The 23,825-nt window shown below is 36.7% G+C and overlaps 1 protein-coding gene across 2 annotated transcripts in view; it reads left to right on the top strand.

Annotated features, from left to right (window-relative positions):
• The window catches only part of RXFP1 (relaxin family peptide receptor 1), a 47,779-nt gene that overhangs the window by 15,455 nt on the left and 8,499 nt on the right, over window positions 1-23,825 (top strand). The window contains exons 2-13 of one of the 2 annotated variants that reach the window (XM_065693669.1): window positions 700-855; window positions 12,821-12,925; window positions 13,760-13,865; window positions 15,218-15,289; window positions 16,877-16,948; window positions 17,883-17,954; window positions 18,730-18,801; window positions 19,447-19,521; window positions 19,791-19,862; window positions 20,780-20,851; window positions 21,590-21,661; window positions 22,876-22,947. In XM_065693669.1, the coding sequence (XP_065549741.1) occupies window positions 700-855; window positions 12,821-12,925; window positions 13,760-13,865; window positions 15,218-15,289; window positions 16,877-16,948; window positions 17,883-17,954; window positions 18,730-18,801; window positions 19,447-19,521; window positions 19,791-19,862; window positions 20,780-20,851; window positions 21,590-21,661; window positions 22,876-22,947 (1,018 nt within the window). The remainder of the gene's footprint in view (window positions 1-699; window positions 856-12,820; window positions 12,926-13,759; window positions 13,866-15,217; window positions 15,290-16,876; window positions 16,949-17,882; window positions 17,955-18,729; window positions 18,802-19,446; window positions 19,522-19,790; window positions 19,863-20,779; window positions 20,852-21,589; window positions 21,662-22,875; window positions 22,948-23,825) is intronic. The other variant, XM_065693679.1, reaches the window with a different exon arrangement.

Raw genomic sequence — 23,825 nt, forward strand, 5'->3', positions numbered from 1 at the left:
TCCTATAAAGCATGGTTTAACAGAACAGCATCGATGTACATAAACTTTAGACTCATAGAGTCTGAACAATATCTCCAAATTTTTTGGACCAAGCTGACAACTCTTCCGAAAGGATTCATAATGGCAACTTCATGTCGTCTTATTTCAGCAAAACTGTGTCATGGATTTGATATTACATTTCTTGTTCTTTCATCCTTGATCAGTTTACATCTAGTAATTGCTTTAAAATTGGAATACATTTAAAAACATAGAATTTTGACTTTGGATAAAAGGGCTTATCCATCTGGGTAAAATTGCAGCACAAATTAATATAATCCATATCTGCACAGTTTATCTGGTATGTTGCTACAATAAATTAATTTCTAGTGCAAAGTGAAATTTATCCTTTTAAATAGTGGCCTTAGGTCAGTTGTCTCGTATCATTAGCATATCCATCCTATTGCTAGGACACATGGGGAGGCATTACCTGGTTACTTTATATCAAAGCAAATTTTAATCAGTTGTTGATATGGTTTTTGCCAAGAAGTTAACAAGTACTTAATATATTATTGTAATTGCATGCCCAATGAGCTAATATGTATTTATCACTTGATATTTGCATTCGAATGCAAATGAGTATTTATAAAAGCATAATCTCAAAGATCTTTCAACATTAAGAGCGCATCTGAAAGTAAGCTTGCTCTTTCTGCTTCTGTTTAGTTATCTGCGACTCTTTGGAAGATCATGTTTCTGGAGCTGGGATCATGTGCCCCCTGGGCTACTTTCCATGTGGCAATATCACAAAGTGCTTGCCCCAACAACTTCACTGTAATGGTGAGGATGACTGCGGGAATCGGGCCGACGAAGAAAACTGTGGTATGTGGTTAAGACTTTTCTTTGTGTCTAACACCTGCAGTCACTGAAACCCATGTAGTGCTTACACTAAAATAGAGTTGAGGTGCTGTTGAGGTGTTAGGAATAGGAAGTTAAATGTTTTGCAGAGTATACCACAGGGCTTTGGCATAGCTAATAAAGCCACACAACAAGCTATTTGCTAGGAAAGAAGGATGAACCACATTTTTGTTTGTGTATGGTATCAGTTTATCCAGTTGCATCCCTGCCTTGAACTTGTTTGCACGTGTCATTTTGATGAGTACAAACGGATGTATGTAATCTAGCAAATATCTCTGCTGAGGAGCTGTAGATATATGTGCTGACAGAGTTTGTATGAAGCTTAACGAACTTCATGTGGGAAGCATAACTTAGAAGAATTTTCAAGGTTTTTCAGAAAACGTTCATGTCCTAATTTGGGAGAAAACAGCGACTGTGTGAGTGTGCTGTGCAAGCTGTGCTGCTACCAGGCTTTGGGGTTGGGAAGCGTCAGAATCTCAGGGAATACACATAGACAGGTCACTGCTCCCTTCTCTTTCGATCCTTGTCACCACTGACCCTGCTAGGTGGTAGCCATGAAATTAACTTTGTTTGTAACCTCTATCCCTGCTACTGAGAAGCGCCAGAGCACGGCCTTTGCACTGGCACTTGCCTTTCCTCCCTGCTGATTTGTGAGAATGGCCCCAGCACAGCTGTCCTCTGTGCTGAACAGTATGTCTCACGCAGTGCCTGAGCACAGCTCAGGGGGTGGCATAGACCTGGGATAGTCTGTGAAAGACCTCCCTATATTTTGTGAGAAGACAGCCATTTGGTTGTGAGCTTTGAACGCAGGGAGAGAAAATTGGTCCTAGCACATTTTATTTAGTGGTATTGTCAGCTTACTATCAGCCTGGTTAGTTTCAAAGATACTCTCCAGAGCTACTGATCCATGGCAGATGGGGAAACTAGACTTCCTATTCCTTGGTAGCTCTCCTGCAGACATGGAGGGCAGCCAGATTCATGGTGCCCTTCCTCACACACTGCTTCCAGCTCCCTGGAGCCAAGCAGGTGAACTGTTTTCCTGTCCCAGCTAGGCACACTGCCATCAGAGCTGGGGGTCAGGAGGGCAGAATTCAGCTATTAAGTGAAACTTCCAAGTATGCTATGTATAACAAAAAGAATTTTCTGAAAGAAGTTTCAAACAAAATATCATAAAAGCATTTTTTCACAAGCATTCTCTGCAAAGTCAATGAAGTTTTGAAAATGGTTGTTCTCCTTGTATGTCTGTGAAGTTCATTTTGTACCTGTGTAGTATCTTATTCTTACATCTATCAAATTTCAGCATCTTACTCAATATGAAAGCCGCTTTTAATTCTAATCACATCATATGGACCTGCAGCTTTTTCTAGTTTTATGTCTTTGCTGATGCCACAAACATACTTTCCATTGCCAGTAATCAAAATTCTGAACCAAACTGGTTCTTGTATTCTTCTCCTGTAATTATCTTGTCCTACCGTGGCAGAAACTGCTAACAGTGGTGCCCTCTTCTGTTTAAAAGTCCAACCACTGTAAATGCTTTTCTTAATTCATATTTCATTTCTGTAGAGTACCAGAAAGTCTGTTGTACAAGGACTTGCTGAAAGTGTACAGCTTGATCAGATGGCAATTAGGATATACACAGTTTTGTAATGGGATGTACGAGACAGTATAGCCTGCAAGACAATTCATCTGCGATACTGAATCCTCTTCTGGGTATAGCAATCCAAGAATGAATTGGCCTCAATTTCTGAAAGCCTGAATTACACAAGATGAAGAGTCATTGTATTAACTTACTGGGAATACCATGCCATCAGTGTTTTTCTCCTGTCTTGACCCCATGTTCTCATTTAGAAATGCATGCCATGTATAACATATTAAGGTCATTTTCAGCAGTAATGGTTTCTCAGAAGCTCGTGTTGCAGTTTGAATAAAGGAAGAGTTGCTTCCTTGTCTGAGAATATGGAATGTCCTGAAGAGATTTATTCCAATGCCCCTGAACTTGTAGAAAGTGTGGGGATCGCTGTGGGATATGTCTAACTCCCAAGACAAAGAAGCTATCTGGCTATTTTTGTTTGCTGCAGTTTCTCAGGACCATGTTAGTACCCCTGCCTTATTTGCAACACTTACATCCGGTTCCTTCCACTCTTTATTTCTTTTTAAATTTACAATTAGTTTTCCGTGTAAATCATTGCTCCTGGTTACGGAAAAGCAATTAAAAATAAAAATATTCTGCTGTAGTAATTGTTGCATGTGGTACCATTGGAAATTTTAATCTTATCCACAAGGTACTCAATTAAGTAGCCCAACCGTTAAATTCTTGCACACTTTCACCTTGCATAATTTGAGTAAGAGCTCGAAGGTTGCCAGTCCAAAACATTCAACCCAACAAGTGGGGGGAGGGAAAAATCATCACAGACCCTGAAAGGAATTGGGAAATTTTTAATTTTTTTTAATGCATGTATCTCAAACACAGCTTTACCAACTGCTCTACTAGTGATTTCTTCAGTCATGATGAAGCACTACCTTAAGCCTACAGAAAAATGCTATAGTGAAGACTTGCACATACCTTATGTACAAACTGATAGCATAACATAAGGAAACAAAGCAAAAATCTGCCATGGACAGTAGTTCTTTCGGTGATGGAAAGGACTATGCTGATGAAAAACAGAAGGAAAAAAAAAAACCCACTTCTTTTGAAAAACATAATGCTGCGGTTGTGGGTAGGGGGGAAACAACAATAGCAACAGAAAAAACACCAGCTACTCTAAACATAAGAAAATCCAAAGTCCAGCTGCTCAATACAAGCCCTTAAGCATGCTGAACATTAACAGCAACTACAATTACTGAAACAACTCTTTCAAGAAACACCAGTGAATGAAACAAGCAGAGAAGCAATCACTGTAAAAAGCACATGTAGCTCTTCTAAGAGAGTTACTTTATAGAAGTTTTTAAATGCCCTTGAAACACAAAGTGAATGGCATCGGTACAAAAGAGACCAACATGATAGGAGACTCTGAATGTACTTGTAGCCAGTCACTCCACCCTGTAGCAATTCTGTCGCTTTCCTTTTTTAATGAGTAAAGTTCTCTTGTTCACTGTTTCATTCCCATAGAGATATTTATTGTGGTAATCTTTGAGAGGATTTGCAGTATTAGTCCTGTTTAATGCACTGCATGCCCGGTAACAGCAAAACATGATTAGAAGTATTTCAAACTAAACTAAAACCTCACTGAGAGATGTGTTTTCAGATGTGCTGTAGTCACTGTTCATATCCAACCTAGGCACGTAAAGATTGGCTTCATGGTGTGTTCTTCAAATCTGATTCCTCTTTCACTTCCACCATGCGGGGTTTCCAAAACTAGCAAAATACTGTGTGTGATATCCTGATGAGGAAGAGCTTGAGGCAATGTAGTAAACTGCAGTAAGAGGAGAAGTCTAGCAATTTTTCATGCCCAAAGTGATGGGAAGCTTTTTGAGCTATCACTAGATAACCTTAACAATGCATGGAAAATGCTATCTTATTTTTTGAACTTGAAAACATAGTCCATCAAGAGTAGTGGCTGTCTCTGCAAATTTGTCATGAATGTGATGTTTTTAAATAAAAGTTATTTATTTAAAGTCCCATACTTTGTAATGAAGGCTTATCGGTTTGAGGATTTTCCTGTTTTAGGCTTGAGTGTGGCAGTAAATTTTTCCCTGCTGTTCTACCCCACACTCACCCTTTCTGAAGCACCAACTTCTCAAAAACACTGAGTGCATTGTTGTATAGTTCAGCCTATATCACGTATTTCACTTGAAGAGTTTTTTTTAATCTGTTACCAAACTCAAAATGTGTGTGGGGAAAGCCCGATATATATACATATAGATATAATATTAATATATATTTTATATATATATAAAAATTCCAGCATCCTTCTGTAGTCAAACTCAGTCCTACTGAAGACTGATTTCAAACATAATGGTTTAAGGCTAATTTTCAAAGGAAGAGCTTTTCCTTTTTCTATACAGCTGTAACACTTGATTCTATAGCTACTTGCTGTTTATGGAGAGGAGGTTAGAACATCTGTTTACTTCATTGATTTTTAAACATGAGCAAGAAGGATAAATACCAGTCATAATCATGAATTCTGCTCACCTAATGTTATGGCAGTGTTGACTTGGGAATAGTTCCTAAAATGAGTATTTCTTACATGGAAGACATTGCTGCTACAATGTTAATGTATTCTAACAACCCTCTAGGCAAAGCCTTTTGATGGCCAGTGGCATAGTAAAAGTGCCAAGTATGTATTTCCAAGTACATATTCATGGAAAGAAGCATTTTGGAATCTCTGCTTTGACAATGATCCTTAATGATAGGCAAAGCTAAAACTAAGAGTAAATAAAAATATCATTTGATTAATGCAAAACAAAAACAACAAAACAGTAGCATTTATGATGTAGCTTTGCATGGAGTCCACATGTCGTTTGTTATCTTAAACTGTGTGCTTGTTTAGATGAGCAAATTCTGACACATGAAAAATTGCAAAAACATACGAAAAGTTAAATCATAACAAAATGTACTCCACAAATTTGGACAAAAGACAAGCAACATTGCCAGTAATCATCTGTTTTTCAAAATACCAACTCTGAGTAGCCTTAGACAAAAACATTACTTAATCCGCTGCCTAATTATTTAAATTTTAAATCTTACACAGAAGCACTTTATTTTTATTTATTTTTAATTCTCTAATATGCCAACAGAACTCAGGGCTGAACTTTTATCCTAGATAAGGGTCAACTTTCTCTGAATATTATTTTCCTAGTATTACATACAATGATAAAAGTGTAATGTTAGCAGCCTAACAACATTTGTGTAATTACCTCTTCTAGATACACCCCTGAGTCAGTTATTTTGTAGTCCTATTATTCTAATTACAAAGTTCTGTAAAAATTCAAATGCATTTAAATTTTAAATCTCTGAGAGATTAATTAAATATTTGTTTTTCTTGTGTGACCAGCAGGTCGTAAGAGGTGATCCTGCCCCTCTACTCTGCTCTTGTGAGACCTCACCTGGAGTATTGTGTGCAGTTCTGGTGTCTTCAACATAAAAAGGACATGGAACTGCTGGAACAAGTCCAGAGGAGGGCCACGAGGATGATCAGGGGGCTGGAGCACCTCCCGTATGGAGACAGGCTGAGAAAGTTGGAGCTGTTCAGCCTGGAGAAGAGAAGGCTGCGTGGAGACCTCATAGCGCCTTCCAGTAGCTGAAGGGGGCCTATAGGGATGCTGGGGAAGGACTCTTCATCAGGGACTGTAGTGACAGGACAAGGGGTAACAGGTTAAAACTTAAACAGGGGAAGTTTAGATTGGATATAAGGAGGAAATTCTTTCCTGTTAAGGTGGTGAGGCACTGGAATGGGTTGCCCAGGGAGGTTGTGAGTGCTCCATCCCTGGCGGTGTTCAAGGCCAGGTTGGATGAAGCCTTGTGTGGGATGGTTTAGTGTGAGGTGTCCCTGTCCATGGCAGGGGGGTTGGAACTAGATGATCTTGAGGTCCTTTCCAACCCTAACTAGTCTATGATTCTATGATATTCCAAGATCTTTGTTGAACTGTCCCTAATATTCCAGCCATTCTGTTTGATAATCAACGTGATTTGTTCCTCATAACTGTAAATAAGCTGTGATGTTAATATGATGACAGATCTTTGGGAGAAGCCTTCCAGTAAATTGCAGTGTAGCTTACCTCAAGTTTTATGTTCCAAAGCCACCCATCAGCTCTCGAATTTAGTTTGGTACAAAGTTGTAAGTGGAGAAATATAGAAACAATCAGATCTCAAAAGCCACTCAGCTTTTCTCCTTTCAAAGGGAAGTCTGGACTTTACATCCTACTTGGACACTTTGAAAGCATATTTTATTATATGTCTTGAAGTCGAAGATTAAGCCCTACTGCTTTGTCTTTAATATATTTAGCACTATGCATCAGCATCCTGTAGTTACAGGATCTGAAAATCCCTCGGCTGTAAAGTACGGGTGCACTCATTTCTTTATAAATATGCCTGCTTTCAGATTTAAAAGTTTTTTTCTAACTTCCATTAGTGTTTTATAGTACCCAAACATGCAGTCAAAAATCTATGTGGTTGATTGATTTATGATGTTCTGTTCTAATTTAAAATGCAAACAATAAGACCAACGTAAAGTCTTCAGTCACACCACCCAGGCTTTTGACCACAACATGTCTTGTGAAGCAAGGCTGAGGCTGATGAGAGTTGACCTGGACTGACTTCACTAAAACCAATGGAAAGGCTCCCGCTGTCTATAGTGATCAAAAATCATAACTTACCTAAATTAAGAAGCTAATGAAAAGCTCATATGTTTAAAAAAAAAAAAAAAAAAATCCCCCAAACCACAATGTTTTTTACTCATGTGTTAGCCTTCCAAAATAGTACTGGATATGACTGTTTGGAAGCACTGCTCTAGCAGTGATTTTCTTTCTTTCTCTAGATAAGCTGAAAAAATCTAGGTTGTGATCTCCTGCAACTTGTCACAGAAACAGGAGATACAAAATACAGTATCTTCCCATGCAGTCTGTGATACCTAAATCTCAAAAATAAATATCCTAATTCTTCTTTTTTTAAACTGAATTGGGAATTGAGTAGATATGGTTCTTTGTTTAAAATTATGGTTACTGTCATTTCACACTCCTGAACAGCTCTGATGCTCCATCTCAGAACTGATCCTTGAAATAGTCTTCATTTGTTACTAGTAAATCTCTAGAGGAAATGGTTATGTGCAAGTAACACAGGTAAAAGTTCATATTTAGAATTGGAAGTATTTTAACATAAGAATTGTTAAAAATGCAAACACCAGAATTCTTATTTATTTCAAAACCAAAGTCAGGTGCATTGAGTCTAATCCCTTGCACTTCTGTAGACGAGATTCTTTCACCATGAATGGGGCATTAAAAAGCCAGTGACTACTGTTACATATTTGACTACCACTCTACTTACTAGCAATAATAAACGGGCAGTGGAAGGAACACCATGCTAGGGTGTTCATTTCATCTTTTTTCACAAGCAGGGTCTTTAATTATGTAGAGTAATGAAACAAAGTAGCATGACCTATTTTGAGAGCGTAAGTTTCCTTAGTGTTTAGAAATTTGGCTTCTGGACAATTTTGCTGATAGTTTCGCAAAGCTGATTTTTTGGCAGTTAGGCAATGGTTGTAGTGTGTCTGCATTTGTTTTTTAATCACAGTGTCATAGCCACATTTTTCCAGTCCAGTGAAGCGAGAACAAGCATGCAGATTTAATTTAAGATGTTTCTGACTCTCCAGAGGAGTTCTCCACTGCCTAAATGTATTTACCATTGTGTTGCGCCCAGGCCTAAAAGATCTCCAAACAAAAGGCAGCGTTCAGCTCCCCAGTGGTTAAGCTCAGTTATAGATGTTTGTTAAGCTCTGTCTAGCTCATAGGCTGGAAATCACAGAGGTTTCTGAAAGAACTGGGGCAGGGAGCGGCTGTTTGAAGTCTTGCACCTATTTACCTTTAAAAGCACAGGCCTCATCTGTTACTGTGCACCACACAGTCATTGGGTGATTGGCTTGCCTCATTAAATAAGTTATAACACACCACTTCTTTTTTTAAAAGGGCCTATAACAAAATTCAGCAGGATGAAAGTAATAACAATCTATATAGATGTCATGCTGTTTTCTTATGTGTTTCGTTGAAGGTCTATAAGCTTACAGAGATTGCAATTCTGTAGGTTCATCAAATCATATTCTAGATTCCCATAGCAGAAATCTGCATTCCTATGGGATGTTTCAAAACACTTATACAAAAGTTATATGTTTTAGTATTACAAGATCGCTCTTAAAGGGTGAGACTTTTCAGAGGGTGAGTTTCCCATTTTTGCCTCAGCACATTGCAGAAGGGCTTGGTGGCTTTTTATTTCAAATTAATGCAAATAATGAATAACTCTATAGTTAGTCTCAACTTTTCCTGACATGACTTTTTTTCCCATCATACTTAGAATGTGATATTTAAATGTATGAGACGCCATTCAGTTTTGAGCCCTACATAGTAAATTCTGTTTATGAAGCAAAAAGAAAATGCTTGGAAGTCTGCAGCATGCTCAAATTGTAGTAAATACCTGGCAAAAGATCAGATTTTCAAGCTTCATGGGGAAATCTTTCATATATGGTCAAATTTTATTGTCTGTCATTGCCATTCATCCACAGTATGTGGGCACTGTGATAATCAGGTTTACACTGTTGTGCAAATAGCAGCAAACGGAATTGCTTTGCTGAGGTTCAGGGGGTGGGGGTTAATTTAATTACTGAGATCTTTGAATATTATTAATAACTAAGAGTAACTTTTACATTTCACTTGACTTATGTCTCTTCTGTCCCTGATGAAGGGACTTTCAAGCAATTCAAATTTTTATGGATTTATTCATTTCTCTGCATAATAATCCATGAAGACATGGCCAAGAGAAGGCGAAAGTCATATAGATGACGTCCTGTTCATAAGTTTACTAAATAGGAGATGCATCTTTAATTTAGCAAAGCTGATATTTCCTTGAATCTGTCGCTGAAAAGATTATTCAAATCTGTAGTCTGTGAGGATTAACATACTCTTTCTCATTTCTTTCCCATCAGAAATAGTAATTGACAACTTTTAGCCAGGAACAGTGTATTAATCTGTAGTCAGATAAGTGCAGTTTACAATTACTTATTTCACTTATCCTGTGTGGGGGAAGATTTCCTGATGCCTTCTTTTCTCAGATCTCATTTTTTACAGAAGTGCAGCCAACAATCTATTTTAGAACCGGCTTGGGAAAAAGTTATTTCTCATCTGAGCTGTACTCCCCCAAATGATAGATTTGGGATTTCAAGACCAGTACCATTACCAGTCATTCCTTAAAGTGTTTGGAGAACCTCGTCTCGACAGAGCTAAACAGGTCACAAACCTATCATATAAATTCTAAACGATCACAATGTGATTTACAGTTCTGGCATTAGTGCTTCACCAAATGGTCGTGCTAAATATAGTTATTTGCACGATACGTTCTTCTGGGATTCGACAAAAGAGTTTGCATAAAATAAAGACTGTCCCAGGCTTGAGCACAAACCTTGGCCCAAAGCAAACATTTTTGAGGGTCAGAAAACTTCCAATAACTTGTTTTATTGTGTTCAAATATGCCTTTGAATTTCTAATAGAAAGTGGGAAAATCAATGCAATGAGAAAAAAACATTCTTCAAAACGAACTGACCAGAAACTCAAGACAACTGGAATGCTTCCAGTACAAAATAATCCATCTTTTCTCTTCTCTGTGCTTTTTTTCCCTTTCTCTTTTATGGCCACCCAGAAGTACACAGCTGCCTCTTGATTTCCTTGGAAATGCTGGTGAATTTCCCCTTCATAATGAACTGCTCCCTCATTCTCATTAATGTAGAAGGCACTGCTCATCCTTTTTCTCTGCAGACGCGTACTGCAGTGATGGTCACCTCTTGTACATGCTTTGTCACATGGCAAAGCATTTTAAAAATACTAAAAGGTGGAATAAAATCTCATCTATCCATTCTTTAGTGTCAGAAGCAGGGAAATGCAGAAAAATTTTACTTTTTATGTTCATTGTACAGGAGGATTAGAATTTGTAGCTTTTAACTATATATTCAGAATCTTCAGATAAGTGGCTAGTTGTCCAAAACTCTATGAATGTAATTATGAAAGTTAAAAATATTTTGAGATTCTATTCCTGACTGCAAAATACTTATTTGGTAGGATTATACTCCAAGAATAATCTCATTTTCAATACATCTTTACATATTTCTGTTAAAAAATTCTCAATAAAAGATTCCTTTCTTCCATCTTACCTCCTCTGCATCCATTGTATTCCGCACTGGTTTCTTCATGCTTCAGTTGGTGGGTCCAGTCTTGCAAATGAAGTCTATGGATGTGCTCTAGTTAAATATTCAGAAACAGTGACTGAGGAAACCTTGTTACAGCACTAACTACAGGGCAGATACGCTTGGCAAAGGATCTATTTCCATCATTTCATCAATTACAGATTCCATTTTGCAGGTAGTCTTAAAAATGGACTTCCAAGCACTCAGAATAGGCAGGAGCAATATTGCTGCAGCTTTGCCAACACCTTTCGTTTTGTCCAAAATGCATTAGGCTGCTTCTGAATATCAGTGTAATGATCTGAACTGGCAAAACTGTTACTGGATCAGAGTATACCAGGTGCTCTTGAGGAATTTAGTAAAATGCACTTAAATGCCTTCTCTATGTGGGAAACTCTCATTCTTGCAAGACATAAATTAATTCACATTAATTTCCGAGTGAAAAAGGCACTTTTCATGTCTGTCTTTCCCCTTAGTGAAGCAATTCCTGAAGACAGATTTTTGTTTCCTTTGAATCCTTTATCTTTTAAATTTATGCATAAAAAAACCTAATAACTAGATAAAAGACAGTTTGGCTGAAGTTACTTAATCTTTCATAGTATCTATTAATCAGCTTTTCAGCTTAGGCAGCGAAGAGGCAGGCATCTCTCATAACAGCCCCATCTGCTGACACTCTGTAGGCAGGCTTCAGGGGATGCTTTCAAGGTAATTTTCCTACCTAGCTGAGAAAACTGTAATGAGACAGAAAATGAAATGTCATTTCAGAGTGGGAAAAGTTGCAAAGAAGTAAATGTATTTGATTTCCCTCTGGCTATTTTGAAGTCAACATATATATTAGTAATGTTTATTTGAATATAAAGATTTATAGAGAAATATCGATGAGGAATTGTATTTAAGTTTAAACAATTACCACGTGAAATTGGTAAAGGGGGAAGAGTGTTACTAGAATATAATAAAAGCGAAGCAAACTGTAATAAACAGCAAAGCAGAGCCATCCTCAGAGTTCCCATATAAATGTTATTTGACAGTAGGTATCTTTATAAAGTAATGATTCCAATTATCACTGGTGCTTTGACTCACAGCTAATGGGTGCCATCCACAGGAGCATTTCTGCTACTGGCGCATATTCATTAAATGAGACGCTTTAAACTAAAATGGTATTGGCAAAGCTGAAGAGAGTTCAGATTCAAATTAATAAAGCTAAAATTGGATCACAGCTTCTGAAGGAAAGTTTGGGGGTAATCTCTCAGTATCTTCTTTTCTTTCTCATGTTTATTTCTTCCCTGTTTTGGAAGTGGCTACCTGATCAGTAGATTTACTGATATATGACAGTATATGACAGACTTCCAAGTAACAGATCCCTAGTTATTTCCAGCACCCCTGTATCTGGAAATCCCTATTTGTGGAAAGAAACTGAAAGATCTACTCTTCACTTTTTGTCTTTATGTGCCAGTATATCTATACATAGTGACCAGACTGGTAATATGGAATACTTTGTTTAAGAAGATGAATATTAAGCTTAACTTGAACATACTGACTTGAATATGTTACACCACATCACCCATTCTCCTGAAAACCAGTGATCACTTGGCCTGCATCTAGATTTTCAGGAAGAAATTATAGGCTGTGATAGTGTGAGACAGCCCTCTGAAAGATGTAGTCAGAGTCGTTGCAATCGTTTGAGCTTCCCCAGACTGTGAGAAACCCACGTGTTTAAGGAGGTAGGAAAATACGGTTGCGTCTCGTTTTTAAACTCCTACATAAACAAAAAGTTCTGAAATGAAAGATTATATTATTTTGGTACAACTGTCACAGAAAATGCTAAAGGTATAGCAAGCTGCTAAGACTATGCAGTTCATAATCTCTATACATGCATGTGATTAGGCAGAGGTATAAAAATAAAGTAATTTAATGGTCTATGAAATGTTCTGGAAAAAAAACATATTTTATTTAGATAAACCTTGATGCACCTAAATTTAGTGAAGGCAATTCTACCTTCTATTTCTATTCTAATGTGACTTCTATTTGTGGTTTGCTTATTTTTTTATTAGAGGACTACAATGGATGGTCTCTGCAATTTGATAAACATTATACAAAGGACAAATACAATAAAATGAAATCTCTGTATGCAACTCAGACAAAGACACCCGAGTGCTGTAAGTAATTACAGATATTACTTGTGTGATTATTACTGATGATTCCTAGAAAGAAATGAGCTGCAAATACGCTTATCAGAAAGAGAAATATACGGTTCAGTTTCACTTATAGTAAACCAGAATTTACCTCAGATGACCAAATGTATCAAAGCTAATTTCAGTTCTATTTAGTGATTCATTTTCTGTAGGAGAAGTGTCAAATATATGTGAGCTAGGAGGGCAATATAAATGTTATCTGAATACATCAGTGCTGCTGGAAAGTCTATGAAACACCCATCTTTCAGAGTGAAATGAAGGCAACATTCCTCCAAATTCACTTCTTCATACATCAAATGACTCTTGCAAATCCTCTTCACTTCTGTGGGCATTCATGACTTTTGGACGGATTTTCTGATTCTGCTGTCTACCGTGAGCACTAACTTAAAGTGTAGAAATAGGGTGAAAGGGAGCAAAGATTTCCTGAGACATTTTCATCCCGTTTTCACTTGGACAGAGCTGTGCTAATTCTAGTAAATATGAGGACTGTATAACCTAAAAAAGAGACACAAAAAAAATCCATGCCAGAGTCCTGTGTATCAAGCCTAAAACTCAAGCACATTTAACAAGCTTTTTCACAGAACTCAGGATGTAACATTATTTTTTTGTATCCCTTTATATTTATCATTAAGGTTTCCTAGGTCTAAATCAATTATGTAAAAACAGGTGCCTTAATATCTGTTCAACACAGCCTTGTTTGTCTGTCTTTTGTTCTATTACACCTTATTTCTCTTCCCCACATCCCATCACACCACTCATCCCACCTTTTGCCATGACCATGTTCTTGTTCTCACACAGTGGCTGGTGCTGTGCCAGCAGAGTGTACCTGCCAAAGGCTGGAGATCTTCTGTGATGCTGCCAAGTTGCGTGCTGTCCCGTCAGTCTCTTCAAACATAACCATAATGTAAGTAGAACAGAAAAGTAGCCTCTTGCTCTGCTCCGGATTGACTACCAATGGTACAACATTTTCACAACTACAGCCTTGTAATTATGACAGGTTGGCTCAGCTGGTGCTTGTGAAAGCAGAATCATAGAATAGTTAGTGTTGGAAAGGACCTCAAGATCATCTAGTTCCAACCCCCCTGCCATGGACAGGGACACCTCACACTAAACCATCCCACACAAGGATGTCTGTTGATAAATCCTTTAATATTTTAAGTATAGATTCTCCCTGCACAAAAGAAAAGGAACTAAAAAATGCTGTGTGAATTGATCGTTTCATGTTTGTAAAAGTTACTTGAACCAGCAACAGTTTCAAGAAATCTAAAGAAATCTTCAAAAGAAATGTTTCCTTTTAAGACACAATGCTTAATAGCTTTTTCTATGATCTTGGCAATATTCCTAATCTATACTGCTGCCAATAATCAATATCCTTGAATTCAGTGGAACTACCTACTTGAGCAAATCTTTTTAGTTCTCATTTCAAATTTCTGAATACGCCATTATTTAAAAGGATTTAATCTGGGTTGGGTAATCATACAGACCTGTATATGTAAGTTAAACTTTTGAAGAGATCAGGGAATGGTTGACATTGCTCTTAATTTGCACATTACTGTTTGAGAAGCTGTTTTCTGTGTGACGAGTAAAAGGCATCATCATATATCCTTACCCGAGGATCTTCTCTGTACAGTAGGGGTATGAATCTTTCTGTTTGGTACCAGTTTGTATTCATTTGTGGCTGACGTTCTCCTTGTTGTGTCCATGTTCAAATACCACAGTACTTCATAATGAAGGCTGATGTGGAATGTCAAATATATATTTAAACTGGCTGTTGGTTCAGCATCAACAAAGACATCAAAAATAATGGCTAAATTCTAGATATAGAAAAATCAGTAAATTGGTTCAGCTGAATTCAGGCTAGACTCTCTTCTAATCAAAACATGCCCTGAATGATCTCAACAGGACACTTGAGTTGGTGCCAAGTGGAGATGGGGGCATAGGGGCACATGCACTGGGAAATAAGCTATCTATGTATTTGAGATTTGAAATAAATCTGTGGTTTAATATGTACTCAAATCTTTTTAACTCTTAGATTTAATTATAATTTTGTCAGTTGCTCTGGGGATATGGAAGACTTCTTTTTATGATACAGCATTTGGCTTACTGCTTAAATAGATACAAATATTCAGACAGAGGTAGCATATTCAGATGCTTTTACTAGTTAGCAGTATAAAAGCTGCTCTTACTGAGTAATAGAAGTGGCAGCACTGTAGGAAGCTGAGAGAGCAGTTTCACTCTGTGCATTCATTCCCACAGGTCTCTTCAGAGGAATCTGCTAAGGAAACTTTCTGCTGACACTTTCAAGAAATACCAAGACCTTAAATATCTGTGAGGAATGCTTCAATTTAATACATCTATTTAGTGTCTTAAATATTCATCCTTTCCCATACACATACCCAGAGCTTAACATCTAAGTGACAACCGTCAGTTTCCACTTCAAATTCTGTTTTGTCTTACCCCTCATCTAATTGGGTAACACGTTTGGCTATATACTAATTTGGCTATTTGGCTAAAATAGTTTAATTTGACATCTCTCATTTGCAAATACATAATTTCTGCATATTCTGCTTTGTAACAGAAAAATACTAAACTTTCATCATGTCTGAAGGAAGTTACTTTTATAATAAACAGTAATACGTCAAAAGTAATTAAAGTAACTTAATCCATATATTCTGCAGAACAAAAATCTGGAAACTTTAACTTCCCATTGTCATGGGATGCGCAATCACATGGCACTTTGTTTTACTCCTAATTATGTCTGGTAACAATTTGATAACAACCCAGCTAGCCAAATTGTTATGGCAACACAATACTGTGCTATGTTTTATGATGTCTAACATATATGCTGTTCAAAAATCATAGCCTTTAACAAGTTTTCTTCAACTGAAAATCAGAATTAAATGCAAAATTTAGTAGGAGTAGGGCTCCTGCATCACCATTCAATATAGTCCTTGGAAATTTAGTGGAGTGTAGCTGTTACGGACAGTGTGCTGTACTGCAGCACCATCTCGTGTTCACAAAGTTAAGTGCTCTTACGACCTTACAGTCTTGAAAGGTCCGTTTTCATTAAAAGAAATACATCCATATCTATCTGTACAAAACATTTGCTTCTAACACTGATTTCACACATTTCTGATCGATAGCTGTAAATTTTAAGAAAGGTTTTGAGCCATGTTTGACACAAACCCATTTTGTAAAAGCCAGTGTCAGATTTCTTACTGCTTTTGAACAGGAATGCTTCTGGATGCTCTATTAACTGTAACTCAACTAAAACAATTTATATTCAAACATTAACCAGAGACTATCTATAATATTTAAACGTTATTTGAAAAGGATTTAATGTTTGCAGTTGATAATTTTTTTTTACCCATTATCTCATCAAAGGAGTCAGAAGGGAAAACTTGGTATTCTTTAGTTTACAGATTAGTGAGATTTGTTTTACATTTTTATTATATTATCATAAAAATGCAGCATTTTGAAAATTCTCTTATCGTATAAATAAAAAATTCAAAATACATTATCATTTGGCATTCGCCATGAAAAACTTTGCTTGTAGTAGTGTTCTGACTAAGCATAAAGATCAGGAGACACAGGTGAGAACTTCAAGGTTAGGGCCTAAAGCAGGAGGTCACAAGCAACCACCTTATTGATCATCTGAGGCAAACCAAGTGTTCCTTTGAATGAGATTTGTAATTCTGCTGGGGGGAGGGGGGTATTCCTTTTAAAACATCTTTGCACTCTTTGCAGCTGTAGCTGTAAATTGTTTGTTATCAGATTTAAGGTATAACAACTTTGACAACTTCTTTTCAAGTATAATGTACATTGAGTTTAATTGATAGATTTCTATTGGCTATTTATGCTTGCTCTTACTGCGTGCTTGTAGAATTGACTGTTGATGGTTTTGTATCTTCTTAGGTATCTTCAAAATAATAAAATCAGAGCTGTATCTGAGCATGCTTTTAAAGGTTTATTCAACTTGACAAAATTGTAAGTATTGCTTTTTGAATACTGAAATAAAAAGCAGCAGGAAGAGCTCCAAGAGTTGTTGTGGAGGTCTCTCTCTTATTCGAGACAATGTTAGGAAGTTGCAAATTGGTCCAAATCTGTAACTCAATGATTGGATTGAGAAAGCAGAGATAGATTAGGACTAAACATAGACTAAAACAAAAAAGAGAGCATGTGATGGTTGAAAACTCCTTAACATTACATTTTGGTTTACAGAAGTAAACCAAAGTAACCAGTATCAGTAACCAAAAGAATGCTTTTAATTTTGCAGTGGCTTCTTGAAAAGTGTTTCCAGCTTTTAAGGAAAATGCTTAGTGAAAGAGACAACAAATAAATTGCATTGTTTGGTCCAGGTTTTTGCTCCTGCAATGTTTTTAAAAGGGAAAATTTAATATGTTCACCTCTTATATTTCCGTCACACAAGTGTAGTTTATTATGTTATTTCAGCTGCTATTATTACCTACCCAGACTATTTATACCATCCCTCCCCGTATTTTTCTCAGCCTTTCTTTTTCCATGATTCTGGTATCTGCATTTATGATTAACGCCCTTGGCAAAGTCTGAACGTGATCCTGGGAACATTCATGGTACGAATCTGTCCAGGTTTAAACCATGACAGAATCACTCTGCAGGAGAGAACTGGGAAGAGCCAAAAATATGACATAGTGAAAATGTTTAGCTTGCTGTGTTTTCCTATAGATAAAACAAAACATTCTACATAATTGCTCAGAAAGTCCTCACCAGAGAGAGTTTCACCTTGCTCTCAAAGAAGGGCATGAGAATTATTCTAACCAAAACAATAAATCATTTTAATTATATTCTCATAAATTATCAATGGGAAAAAATCTTAAAACCAGTTCTCATGCATCTGATACTAATTAATCTCTCCATCTATCTTTGTTTGGTCTTGTTTTAGATACCTGAGTAACAACAAAATAACTGTTTTGAAGCCTGGTGTCTTTGCAGATCTCCACAGACTTGAATGGCTGTATGTTGTTTTCTTATTTTTATGTTTATTTTCCCAAGGAATAACTGAGGCAAGACAAAGAAATATTTGGATTGCTTTCATTGATGTGCATAGCAATATTTTATACCAGATAACAACTAAGGAACTCCTATTACATTGTACAGGGTAAAAATTCAGTTGGCTGGTGAGAACAGGAACCATTTCTTGGGCATTAATGGCTCCGATGACCAATTACTTTTAAAATACTAAATAATGTTTATTAGTAATTGCTTGTTACGAATCAATACATAACTCCACTACTGCAAAACAGTAAAAAGAGATATTTTGAGGGACAGTTTTTTCCCTGTAAATACAGCTTGAAATATGCTTTATTACTGTTTTTCAGACAGATGAAAATTAAACACTAGTTCAATTCAGTAAAGTTATTCAAAATAAGCAAATAATAAGATGCTTTTGGAACTGATGCATTGCCATAGAACACCGTTATGTGGTGCTGCTTTGTTTTCACATATAATCCATTCAAAATATCTTGATCTAAGAATTTAAAAAACTCACAGAAAAAGTTTTTTTCAAAATTGAAAGCAATTATTTCAATTTTTATTATTATGAAATTATTTTGAAAATAAATTAATTTGATGAATAACCTGACCTGCTAAAGGGTAATGTATTAATTTTTTAAGTACTTTGAATGGATGTTTTAAGAAATCCACTTCAAAGTATGTTCGTTTTTATCATCTGTTCAGTTTAAGACTGCAGTCAGTTATCAATCTGATACATGCTTTGCTGTAATTTATAGGATAATTGAAAATAATAGGATAAATCGGATCTCTCCATTAACATTTTATGGACTCAAATCACTTATTCTCCTGTAAGTATGGAATAAGACCCAAAAGTTTGATTTTAAAAGAACAGAACAGAATGGACAGTTATATATCAAACCTTTTTATAATGACTCTGCTTGCTCACCTCGGAGTGCTGCCAGTACACATGCAGCTTCTTCTTGCCACAAGACAAAATGTGCTGGAGTAGGATGTTGGCAGCAGTGGACATGCAGTGTCTGGAAAAGTATAGGGAGAAGGGTGGGAAAGATGGTAAAAAGATAATATCACTGAGAGGGCAAGGAGGTGGCAGCTGCAGCCATGGGTGTTGGTTGTCTTCCAGTGCAGAAGGCAGGGGTCCCACAGCCCTGTCCACAACCCACTGCTGCCTGGTCCAGGCCCAAAGACAAGAGACCATCTTCCCCTGTGCCCAAGAAGGAAACCTCCTTCCATATTCCCCTTCCTCTGTCACCCACAGGAGTTGCTGACTGAGTAGTCAAAAGATTTGTATTGACTTGCCATGTTTTATTTAAATGGCTCTGAAGTGAAGATCTTTACCTGGCAATTAATAAGTCAAGGATAAAATACTACTCCGCAGAATGCAAAAGTACATACATAAGAGACCTGAATATTTTCTATAATGTAATTTTTGGCAAATATAGCCAGCTATACTATTTATTTTATTTTTTTTTCAGAGAGATGATGAATAATTCTGTTGCTCATTTGCCTGATAAACCTCTGTGCCGATATATGCCGAGACTAAACTGGCTGTAAGTCTACCCTATTCACTAGCAAAATATTACTTTCTTGTCTTTGTATGGCACTTCCATGCCACATTTTCTAATGGGGCACTCGATCTTACAGCATGCGTGCTGGGTCACCGCAGGGTTGATGACCTGAAGTCATCAATTAAGTGTGCAGAAATATTCCCACCCTCTTCTGTGCAGTCATGAAGTTCTGGTAGTGTTTTTCTTCAATTACCTTAGAATAACTGCATGATCTTTTTTTCAGTGACTGATGTTTTGTTTTTATATCCCAGAGACCTTGAAGGCAACCACATCCATCATGTAAGAAATGTCACTTTCATCTCCTGCAACACTCTAACTGTACTGTAAGTAATAGGATATGTTAGCTAGCCGGAGTGAGATATGCTTGTGCTGAACAGTCAAGTGATTCATTACAGCTACTATAAAAGTTTCCTGAGTATCATGGCTATTTAGGCCTCAAGGACATTAAATGAAAATGCTTGGTTTTAAATTAGTGCCATATAGAACAACCACTCTTTGCATTTATAGCAAAGGTCAGCACTGCTATATGCAACTAAAGTACACTGAAGGAATTTTGACTGATATTAAGATTTAGAAATTTTCATTCAAACTTTTTGTTTGGAAAAGGAGGCAAAAATCTCATAATAAAAAGCAGGAAGCATACAAAATGCATAGTTTGTTTCTTCATTTTTAAAAGTTTGGCTGGTGTGTTGGCTAGCTCATCGCTTTCAGAATACTCCCCAAAGCTTGTTCTGAAAACCCCTTCCAATTTTTGAGAAATCAGTAGGCTCCACAGTAGCTGTCACTTTCAATTTTTAACTCATGCAGTGCCCATAGTCTTGGCTTTCCCTTTGCTTTTACAATACATGCTGTTCATTTAAGAAGCAAGCTCAGTGGCAGATGAAATAAGGGTGAAGGAAAAGTTGCACAGCCATTGGCTTCTGTCTGTGATGTGGTTAGGTTACTTAACCTTCCGTCCCTCTTAATGTTCCTCCTGCTGTCAGTCAATTTATACCAGCTTCATATGGGTATATGTGTGTGTGCGCGCATATATCTGCACAAACACCTGTGTATATAAGCACCAAATGTTATTTACCAAATGGTAAGATGGTAGGCTTCTAGATCTGATTAGCTTGTTAACCGAATTGGGCAAATTTTTGAAGATGCAGAGAAGAGGGAATTTTTCAAGTCTATAAAAAGTTTTCTCCAAAACCAAACTGATGTACAGAAGTAGCAACATAAGTTTGTTTTATTATTTCAGGGTGTTGAGAGAAAATAAAATCAGTTCTTTAAGTGAAAACAGCTTTTCTTTTCTCCAGATGTTGGATGAATTGTGAGTAGACTTCTTTCACTTGTCCAAGTCACAAAGTTTTGTAATTTATGTTGCAAATATCACTTACCATAAATTCTGTCTCATATACCATGCCCTGGAAATAGCACCCATCCTCAGGTTTTCTTTCTATATATTTAACAGGAAGAAATAGTTAATAAAATGCATACTCCCTATCAATAGCATCAGGAGTTTTGCTCACATGATTGTTATTTTCTCTGAACAGAATAATTTTATATTACCACAATCTAGCGGGATGTGTGTGCTTTCCTTATTTTAGACCAGTTTGCCAGTTTCAGGCAAACTGAGGCCTTTTCTCCTCTGTCCACAGTTATTTGGATGTATGTTTGGTGAAAATAGGGAACAAAGTAGAGAACTAAAAGAAAGATGTGCTGGTTAGCCCATGTAAAAGAATTCGCATCATGAAAAAGTATGTTTAATTTATTTCGAAGTTCCTACAATCCAAGTCAAGGGTATTTTCTTTCTTTTTGATGTAAATGAAATACTAATAAATTATGGATATAATGGCATATCTGAACCAGATAAAAAGAGATCTGGTGGATGTAGTTTCCCACCTTGTTATAACAGCATTCATTTATAATTCAAGTTTGTGATAACCTATAAATAATATCCTATTTGGCAAATAGAATAAAACTTGTGTCTTCAAATTGCAAAACTGTTGAGTAAAATTACTGAGCCTGATAAGAACTTACTGTATCCTAACTGTGGCTGTTTCTGCAGAGATTTGGCTAGCAACAAGATTGAAACACTTCCTCCATATATATTTAAGGATCTAAAGGAGCTTTCACAACTGTAAGGTTTCTTGATTATTTTTATTACATTGAACTGCATATTACTCATTTGATATGATACTTTCAGTCATGAATTTTGGGAAAGAGAAGAGCGCTTTGTTTGTATGCCTCATTTAAGCCTTGCCTTAAAAATACTAATCCCAAAAGTAATCCTATGTAACATTTTTCCCTGAATAGTTTTGTAAAGGATGTGTATTTTCATGTCCCAGACGATAAGTTCAAATTGTACCTTTTCCTAGATCTTTTTAGTATTTATAAAGTCGGCCATGGTAGTCATGAGAAATTAGTAATTTTATGGGAATGTTTAATGTGATATCAGGATTTAGCTCTAAAAATAGATTATAAACGTGTAAGAGCATCATACAGGTGTCTAGTTTGCAACTGTTTTCTTCCTGTGAAAGAGTTCCAAAAAGCATAAGGTTTTTATAAAATGGGAAAGTCAGCCTCTGTTTTTCCAATATACAGGCAAATACTGCTGGAAAGTCCCAGTCTTTCTCACATAATCTGAAAGACGCACTAGTCACAAAATTGTCCAGAAGAGAGGAGGTAGTGTGTGGAATAACTTCTTTTTGTGCTTTGTCAGCGTTGTTGGGACCTATCACAATACGCTACAGCAATCGTGTGTAAAGCTGCATTTACTGAGTTTACTCATTTTAGTTACAATATCAAAATGAAAATATAAAGAACAGTTACAGGGAGAAGAAAAAGGGGATGTACCTAGAAACTCTTGCACAGAGTGACAGCATCTAATGTTAATGTCTATTTTTTACGTCCCACTGCCTCTGTCTCTTGAACTCCCATGAATGATTATGAAAAAAGACCCAGATTTTAGCAACTAGCAGAATCAATTGTAATTTATTTCTAACTACATGCAGTTCAGCTAGGTTCCTTTACTTGAAAGACAAGGCCAGGAAGTTTAATAACTACATATTGCTATAGTCAAAAACTTTAAGCATCAGGTTGGGGGAGGCGGTTTTGCATGTGTGTGTGTACATGTGGCAATAGCATGTTTGTGAAGCATCTGACTAGTCTTTCCACTGGCTCAGCATGCTCAATAGCACTAAATGAATGCTAACATTTGCAGCTGTAACTGCCAATTGTACAAGTCCTTCCTTCAGGACTGGAAAATCAAGTGGGTTACGTAGTTGACTTTATTTTTAGAACAAGCTGTAAGGAAGACATACAAAGTTACTTATGTCTATGTTGTGTTTACAGGAACCTTTCTTACAACCCCATCAAGAAAATACAAATAGACCAGTTTGATTTTCTAATTAAACTCAAATCCCTGTAAGTATCAAGTTTTTATATTTTGGCTGTATTTTCTTTGTGGTTATGCACATTTCCTTCAGAAGGATATGATCCAGTATAAGTTTTAGAAGGTATTGCCCTTGAAATAGTTTATAGTTATGTTGATGATACCTAGCAATTTGAGCCTAAAGAAATAATTACTGGCAATACTCAAATTCTCCTTCCTGAAAATACCAGTTTCATAATTGAAATTTCTCCAACAAAAAGAGATAATACATTAGAGAGGGACATTATCTTTTCTGCTATTACAGAACAAGAGTAATGCAATCATTTTTTGACCTTGCATGATTTGTTGACAGGGCTTAAGGGTCATATTGGGGCTATAAACACCATGGCAGGTAACATTAGGATTGACGGGAATTATAAAGAAATTCAGTAGAAGTACGAGTTTGAGGACACACTTCCATTCTTACAGACTCTACTGCTAACACCATGAAAAGAACAATATAAACCAAGTATGATTCAGCTGCCCTGTCAGAGGGAAACTTTAACAAATCTTTTAAAAGAGTTTAGGGGAAGTTTTTGTGGGTACACTAACACGGCAGCTCTAACTGGAATTCTGCCAGCAGGGCTCTTCTTAAAACTGTGTGATAGTGCAGTGACAATCTTGCAAATCTGAAATTAGCCTGTGGTAGATTTAAGTACATCTTCACAGGCCACTGCACGTCTGCAAAAACCAGCTTGGTAGACCAAAGCATTGGTTCTTGCAGATCATAGAATCATGGAATAGTTTGGGTTCAAAGGGACACTTAAAAGTCATCTAGTCCAAAGCCCCTGAAGTGAGCAGGGATATCTTCAATTAGATGAGTTTGCTCATTGCCCTTTGGATCCTGACCTTGAATGTTTCCAGGGATGGG

This window comes from Lathamus discolor, chromosome 1 (assembly GCF_037157495.1).
Source record: "Lathamus discolor isolate bLatDis1 chromosome 1, bLatDis1.hap1, whole genome shotgun sequence".
NCBI lineage: Eukaryota > Metazoa > Chordata > Aves > Psittaciformes > Psittacidae > Lathamus > Lathamus discolor.